We start from the raw sequence: 8,810 nt of genomic DNA on the forward strand, positions 1-8,810 counted from the left end.
TTCAGCCAGAGAGAGGCAGACTTTCACTTTTTTCTTCCTGTGTTCAGATATCCAGACCTAAGCGCAAAGATTGGCCGTCTCATGGACGATTACGTTTTGGCCCTCAGGAGTAAGGATGAAACTCCGGGGTTGCTGCTGGCAATGACGCGCGAGGCGGAGGCAGCTATCCTCGACAAGTATCAGGCCGACGTCGCCAGCAAGCAGCAAGGTATTTATTACTCGATCTGCCTAGAGGTGTGCGAATCAGGTGTCTGCGTCGAATTGAATCTTTGATAGTACGTTCGAAGTCGCGTCTCTTTAATTCGAATACGAGTCAGATTTTGCATTACATGCTAATACGTTTGATAAAGCTTCAATGAATTAAAGAATGTTTTCCTTTAATGGCCAGTAATATTAATTACTTCATAGTTTTGAGAAAATTTCCTGCCAACCATAAGGAAAATATTGTGCTAAATATTAGAAAATTTATAATGGATATCAGATAAAAAGTGCGCAGAACTTATAAACTGATAAATATATATAAATATGTAATCATATTTTATAAGCTGGCAAATATATGTACACAATATGTTTGAAAGATTATGGAATTGATTATTTTTATTTTTTGTTTAAGCAGCATATTAGTAGCGTTTTCTACATGTTTACCTTACGAGGTATCTGTATTTTATAATCCGAACTACGCCAAATTATTTAACAAAGAACACTCTTACATTCTTAATATTTTGTTAACAATAGGAAAATGACTTTGAGGGATTAGTTCTTAATTTCAATTTACTTATCATTCTCCGGTGTAAATGAAGAGATTGAAAAGCGATTCGAACTGCCGATGATTCAAAATGATCTGATTTCGAACCTTTTAGATTCGAAAATGGACTCGAATTGTGAGTCAACAGTGATTCGATTCGCACACTTCTGGGCCTACCGGACGAGTCCGCGTCGTTCCGCGAACGTACCGATGACGCGAGAAGCACCAAAACAGATTACCTTACAGAGAAAGAGCATCAGAAGCAACTGGAGCGAGCGCGCAAGGAGCAACGCAAGGCGGAGCGCGGCGAGCTGCGCACGGAGCAGGAGCAGCACGAGGAGGGCGACTCGGCTATCGACACCAAGGATATCCCGCAGCAGCAGTCGGAGCAGCCTGCCGCGGTCGCCGCCATGCATAACGAGGGAGTGGTCAGAGCAGCGCACAGCATGACGCACGATGTCTCTCATTCCGAGCCAGTAATGATCGCTTATTCATCGTTAGACTGGTATTTTATGCGTTGTACGACGAGATTATTAGACTCGTCGATTGGCTACCGGACAGAGAGAACCTCTAAAGGAGGAGATGTTAGAGACTCCAGAAGTGCTCTGTCCAACAGCCAATCAGCACGTCCGGCAAAAAGACGCATGAAATAGTGCAGCATTAGCCGACAATCAGCGGGTATGCTTACACCGTTCTCGCTTTTAGGGTTACTCCGTGAGGCGAGAGGTGTACCACAGAGAGAGTCGATCCGTCTATTTCACGCTCGCGTTTGCCGGAATAGCGCTCATGGCCGCCGCGGTCGTGGGCGTCGCGGTGTTCAAGAGACGCAGCGCGAGGAGCCCTCACAGCCAGGTACGTGTCGGATTGTGCCACGTCGAGTCGCGTCACAGGCCAGTCCCTGCAGGGGTGGGGCAATAGCTATCGCGAATATCTCTTCCGAAAGTAAAAGTATTTTATTAACGACTGGGTGAAGATGAGGAAAGTTCTACGAAGAATCTAAATGAACGCTCGAGTTATAGACAACGAGCGACTGAGGGCTCACTGAGCTTCCTCTGCAGCAATTATTTACTTTTCGATTATTGTTGAACGAGTTAAAGTTACAAAACTGGAAATTTGGCAATTCTTATTGCTATTCATCGAATTGGCTTAGTCGAAGTTTAGAAAAAGTCCGAACGTTTGACCATTTCCTATAACCATCTTCAGCTGAAACGCAATTTCTATCGGATAAATGTTTCTCCCGCTCTCACATTTCGAAGATATTTAAAGTGATTATTGCCTCATTTTGAGCACAGAGATCAAAGATTTCTTTGGATTTAATAAAACTGTTTCAATTGAAGCAGATTGTCCTCTGGAATGGAGCAAACAAACGAACAAACAGAATTGTTTAATTTCTCAATAATAATTATCTTTACGTCACATATTTCTTTTTATCCAAATGATAGTTGTCACAAGTAATACGTTATTTCGAAGAAGCGACACTGTATTAGAAAAATATCCGAAAACTCCTTCGTATCAGTGGAACACATTTAATATATAATGAAATATATTTTCTTACTGAGAACAAAATACCGTTTCCTCTAAATAATATTGTTCTTTTTTTCTATCAAACAACATGATTTAATCTTAGTGAAACAACATTTTAATCCAGACAGGATGATATTTGATGTTATTTTTATTAAACAAGCCCAAGTCAAAGGAACAACATGTATATTAAGGAAACCTTTTTCTCTGCGCACACTGTTCAGTCACGACGATATTAATAACTTTCGCCGCACCGGCGCTCCGCGATCGATCGGGCGCAACGTGACTAATGTCATATTCCATTTCCGGCGGCCAGGGTTTCATCGAGGTCGACCAGGCGGCTACGCCCGAGGAGCGGCACGTCGCGAACATGCAGATCAACGGGTACGAGAATCCTACATACAAATACTTCGAGGTGAAGGAATAATTCGGCCGCTCCCCTCCCCTCGGCGCTCGCAATTTTGATTTCAAGCTGAGTCGCAAAGCCGTTCGTTCTCGCGTATTTTCTTCGAGAATCTCATAATATTTTGTTAGAGTAAGATATAAATAACGTATTTATACAGATATATATACATATATATCTCTAACTCCCACGAGATTCTTCCGAAGACGCATCCACCGACCGTGGGATCTGCGCATCCCAGGTATGCGCTCTCCCGCGGAGATTGCGCGGGAACACGCGTTCCTCAATCGGCAGATCGTGCTCGCGACACCGCATGTGACACACACATACATATATACACGCTCTCTCTCTCCTACACGCGACTGTCGCGGTGCAAAATCGATTTCCGAGGGCTCGACAATATACGTGTAAAATAAAAAGTTTGTAGCGGGGGACACGACACACACGCGCGCGCCGGGCAACGCGATAGCAGTTCGTTGAAAATTCCGCGTGTTCACGTGATGTGCCATACGAACACACGCATACAGATGTTTAGAAGCTATCTTCGGAAGTATCTCTCACGCAGCACACATCATACGTCGTATATACATCATTTTTCCGATTGCGTTCTGTCGCCATGTATACGTGTCCGGTAAAAACGCAGGAAGGAGCGCGAGCCTCGTTGTTAAAAAAGTAGAAAAAAAAGAAGAAGAAGAAAACGTACACGCGCCGTCTTTTAGACTCACCTTCGATGTTCCTTCGCCTCTAACGTCGTGCCGATCGGCGGCTCTCGCGGGAAAGAGAGAGAGAGAGAGCTCGCGGACTCTCTCCGCTCCGAACGACGAAAGTGGAAAACGCGCGCGTTCGCATAACGCAAATAAACCCCCCTTTGCGCTCTTTGCTGTATTTTTCGGTTCTGATATTTTCGGAGGTAATCAATGGCAATAAAGAAGATGAGGAAAAAAGAATACGATCGTAACGCGCAGCTTAATTAAGTGCTCTCCGCGAGAATGGAATAAAGAGGAAGGAAAAGCACGGGAGAACACGCGATTTAGCGATTATAGTAGCTTGTCACTCGGGCAGCTTAGAAGTAAAATACTCCGATTGTAATCGCGCATAATCGTTGTAACGTTACGCTAATTAACCGAGCCGGATGAGTAAGCGCGCTGTACGCGGAGCACTCTTAAAATATCAGAACACACACATACACACCGTCATAACACACACATACACATATATATACGCGTGTCATCGTTGCACGTTTCACCTTTGTGATGCAGCTGGGTTTTTTTCCGCGCCCCTCCATTCCCCCCTCTCCGCCTCTCCGTTCGATTCCCACTGCCTGGTTTACTCGGTGACCTTCTTCAGTACTTAAAAAACACGTCTACTCTTAGATGATAAAGAGAACTTAAGACGTAAGCGAGCTATATAAGAATCATTGACGTATCTCGAAGTTGACGACGACAATGACGATGACGACGACGACGATGAGGGAAGCGAGATGATAATATTCTGTATCATTCCACGCGAAAGTTTACCGTTTTCGTCGAGGTGCTGACAGAACGCTAGCACGGAGAATGTTCGGCAGTTTCGTTCGAACTCGCCGAGGAGGCGACGTACGTCGCGTCGTGAACGCGACGCGAACGTCGCATCGGGGAAGTCACGCCGATGCTGTCGAACAAGAGGAACAGTTCACCGGAGCACATACTCGAGTGGCATTAGTACCTCTGACTTTTAGGTCGTTAAAGAGAGAAGACAAAAAGTCAAGACACGATGAAGCGGCGGCTGTTTGCAAGCAAACGTTTCTCTTTTGCGTTTCCGTTTTGCGTTCTCAGACAAGAGGTAAAAAACGAAGGAGAGAGAGAGAGAAAAGCAAGAAAAAGGATCGTTCATACAATAACTATCTTAGGATATTATTAATTATATACGATGATGACGAGAACGATGATGACGATGATATAATATATTACACGTTTAATGCTTATATATATTTGTATATGGTCGAACAAAAAAAAAACGGTAGTAGCCCGCACTTTAGCGCCAGGGTCGCGTGGGTAAGCACAGTTTTCCTTTCTTCGGTTCACCTCGCGAAACACGCTTTCGTCGGACTTGTCTTTTTTTTACGACGTCCGCGCGATGCGGTGCATTCGACACAGCGCGGATGGTGTCGTCCGACGCGCGAGAAAATATGTCATCTCCGGGGAGATCGAGAGACGCGATCTTTGGGCGAGACCCGTTCGTCGAATCGTCGTCGTTGACGCTTTTCGGAATGTTCGATCTGCGTGCGCAGGCACGAGCGTCCGACGAAGGAAGCTAACCGCGCGAAGAGCATCGCCGTGATCATCGAAACGATGCACCGCACGCGCGCTCGGTCGTTCACCGACGTATTCAATATTATACATATGTAGTAATACGTGTGAAACAGAGAGACGGATTCGGCTCGATGCGCGCGATCATCATCATGCGTAGATAGCGATTACGAAGAGAGAAAAAGGGAGAGAGAGAAGCTACGTTTCGAAATCATGGTCGACGGTTCGGTCAGCATTTTAGTTCACCGACTACGATGAAGAAATCTTTGCTCTTTTCGTTCTGATTGGTCAACTGAATGCTAGCCAAACCAGGACGCAGGAGGGAAAAAGAGGAAAGACAAGAGAGCAAAACGCAGTCGCTGTTCTGTCTCGTAGGTGTACAATGTTCCGCGCACGGTCCATGCATGAGTACATTCCCACTTACATTCTAAGGTCCCTCCCCCCCTCCCCTTCTTCTATTGCGCTCACTTTGCTACGCGAAATACTCGCTACTTTATTATTACTACTACTAATATTTACTACTACTACTATTTACTACCGCATCGCGCGTGACACAATCGTCCGTGAAATTGGGGCGATCAAGAAGAGAATGGTGGTAGAGGAAGAAAGGAAAAAAAAAAAGAAAGAGAGAGATCCTTATAGATATTATTCCTAAAGCGCACGTGGAGCAGCTGCCTTTCTACCTAGCGAGTCACACAACGCGTATCATTTGTCTCACGCAACTCCGGTGAAAAGGGTGTGTAGCCTGCAACAAAAATGCAACCACAGACACACACATGAACAACACACACATCGCTGAATGTTAAAAATATTATTTTAGATATATTAAGAAACGCGAATAGCAATTATATACCATTGAATGTACTATGACTATGAATACAATAGCATCAATGCGTTAACAATAATAATATAAATATCTGTTATATATGTATATGTGTGTGTGTGTGTGTGTGTGTCGTATGGATAATATATAAATATATATATATATATATATATATACAAATATATATATATATACACATGCATATACATGTATACATATTAAATTAACTAAATATTATGTACCTATAGCGCATAGTCGTTAAAAGAAGAAAAAAAGCAACACTGAGACAACGTCGCATATGAACCCTGATCTTGATACGGATTCACAGATGCTGAAGAACTTGCGGTTGTAGTTTAAAGGGACTTATTATTTTTCTAAGCGATCGCGGCCTCGGCTGTCGCGAGGCTGGGAGCGAGGCTCTTCTAGTCTAGGGAAACGCAGCGTTGCGATCCGATTAAGCCTGTGTTGACGAAAAAAGCCGGATGATTTCTGACGATCGCATCGGCAATGTAATAAACCGTCTGCTAAATTTCACGCGGCTCAAACCCGGGCGCCGAGCAATTCCATTCGAGAGAGAGAGAGAGAGAGAGAACACCTCGAGCACCACGTATATATATATGTATACATATATGACAAATCGGCTCATACACTGAAAAATCGTAGAGACCAAGAGACAGAAACGTGCGACTGCGCTCCCGCGCGGGCAACAATGGTCCAATGCTTTCGCGATGATGATTTTCGTGGCGGACATTGGGGTGGTATCAGTATTAGCCAGTCGGAGCATATCATGTTTCGGTGATTATGTTGCGGCGGGAAAGAGAGTAGAGGAAGAAGAGAAGGAAAAAAAATTGAGGGAGAGAGAGAGAGAGAAGAAGAAGTTGTAGCGTGTGCGCTTCAAGATACTGTGAATTTGCATCGGGCTATCTCCGTATATAAGTTTAAGAATTGATTTTTGTAAAGAGGTAATGAGTATATATATATATCTATATATATATATATATATATATATTATATCGAGGCAAAACTGACTTAGCTTAAAAGCCATGTGAGACGTGAGGAAAAGAAGGAGATGAAGAAGAAGAAGAAGCAGAAGGAGCAAAAAAAGAGGAAGAGAGAGAGAGAGAGAGAGAAAATATACGTCCTTGAAGTCACAGTCCAGATTAGCAAGTCCAAAGACGGAGAAAGAGTATAATAATGACTAAAAACTAGACTTTATTTTTACAGTTCTTTCGGTGTCTCCTCCTCGTGTGTATCATCCTCTCGTCTTGCGACGACCGTCGCGACGGCGCCTTCGGCGATTACGTTGCCCCCGTGCAACGCTCTTTTTTCGACCCTGTCTCCCGGAAAAACGCGAATCTTCGCAACCGCGCGCCATCCATTTCCATCAATTAAGTCGACGTGAACTCATCAAACGCCCGAATATTAAATTTGCAGTTCGCATGATCGCGCAGTTCTTCACGCTCGCGCGTACGAAACTTTTTTCAGCGCGAAAGACTCTCTTTTGCGTCATCGCGCGATTATCTGGCGCGCAACGAAGCGCAACGAAGAGACGAAGCGTTGACAACGGAGGCAACTAATTGTCACGGTTCCCGATACGTTTTTATCATACCGTCGAGAATTTCAACTCCGAACTCTCGGGAGTTTTATCACCACCACCACGCGCACGAAAGATTTTTGTTTGCCTTCAACGTGAACAACGGCGAGCTCGTGGCCGGGCGGGGTGTGCACGGACGGATCATTCGATGTGGCGATTAAATTGTGACGACTGAGAAAACGTGTTATCTCTGGCGGAGGAACGATTGTAGGAACTTGGTCCTTGAAATTCAGTGAAGCGAGGAGAAACTTGCGCCAGAAACGACCTTATGCAGAAAAAGCAAATGCCAGATTTAAGTGAATCATTATTCTCCAATATTCCTTGGCAAATTTTCACTTCAAGTAATATTTATTTGACGCAAGTAAGGGATCATTCAACAATTACGTCACGCTAAATTTGGACACGTCACAAAATATTCGCCTCTCTTCCGATATTAAGTGAAATTATACTCCCTCCCTCGACACGCAGAATAGAAAAAATAGCTTGGAACCGTATTGTGGGTAATAATTATTAGACTGCGAGCTATCTCTTTCTAAAATGCAAATAACTTTTAGGCATATAATATCAAATTATTTTATTTTGTAATTTTGTCTAGTAAAGTTTATGTTTGTAAAAGAGTAAATATTTGAAAATCAACATCTTGAATATTAACACGAAACCATGTCGAAAGTTAACAATGTGTCACGAATGCAAACAAAGTGGGAAAACGTGGTAAACACGCTCATCTATATTTATAAGTTATGCCATTTAATGTGACGTTCTGTGACCTTTATTCCCCTCTCCCATCATCACGATCGTTACATAAGCTGATAGATCCTCTAGTGCGTAATTGTTGAATAGCCACTTAAAAATATTTCCCAGTCAAATTATCCAAGTATAAAATATTTACTTGATCCAAGTAAAAAATCGTTAAGGAATATTGGAGTGATTATTTGTTTGAATCTAGCACTTTTTTCTCCGTATTCGTTTCTTTCGGATACATGGAATAATTCACACATTATACATATATGTAATAAATATTTATATACTCTCAGAGATATATACGTGTGTGTGTGTGTGTGTGCGTGTGCGTGTGTTGTGTCGTGTATTTTGTATGCGTTTTGCCGCGTCAGCTTTCTTTCGAAACGCTTTTCAGGAGGAAAAACTCAGCGCGATAGCGACACGAGTCGATGAGATCCTAGCAAACACACGATGACATGTTAATAACGTCTGAGAAGTCATCAATACATCATCATGTTTGCTGGGGTCACATTGAATCGATGAGACGCCCGTTCCGAGCGAATACTTGTCTTTCAAACTTTACGTTTTTCTCACGATCGATAATTGCAATGGTAATAGAAGGAAACGTCCAAGGTCGCCGTTGTTCATGAAGAAGCAAGGGACAGTGTCGAGAAAGATCGGAATCAAATTTGTCCCCCCCCCCCCCCCCCCCCCCC

General features: G+C 43.5%; 1 protein-coding gene across 4 annotated transcripts in view; it reads left to right on the forward strand.

Moving 5' to 3' along the window:
* The window catches only part of LOC106743084 (beta-amyloid-like protein), a 45,696-nt gene extending 41,773 nt beyond the window's left edge, over positions 1 to 3,923 (forward strand). For 2 of the 4 annotated variants that reach the window (XM_014616610.1, XM_014616611.1), the window contains 4 exons: positions 48 to 208; positions 980 to 1,221; positions 1,451 to 1,597; positions 2,583 to 3,923. In XM_014616610.1, the coding sequence (XP_014472096.1) occupies positions 48 to 208; positions 980 to 1,221; positions 1,451 to 1,597; positions 2,583 to 2,693 (661 nt within the window). In that variant the 3' untranslated portion in view covers positions 2,694 to 3,923. The remainder of the gene's footprint in view (positions 1 to 47; positions 209 to 979; positions 1,222 to 1,450; positions 1,598 to 2,582) is intronic. The other 2 variants (XM_014616613.1, XM_014616612.1) reach the window with 2 other exon arrangements.
* Positions 3,924 to 8,810: the final 4,887 nt, after the last annotated feature.

This window comes from Dinoponera quadriceps, unplaced genomic scaffold (genome assembly GCF_001313825.1).
Source record: "Dinoponera quadriceps isolate SergipeBrazil2010 unplaced genomic scaffold, ASM131382v1 scaffold823, whole genome shotgun sequence".
In the NCBI taxonomy this organism is placed as follows: domain Eukaryota; kingdom Metazoa; phylum Arthropoda; class Insecta; order Hymenoptera; family Formicidae; genus Dinoponera; species Dinoponera quadriceps.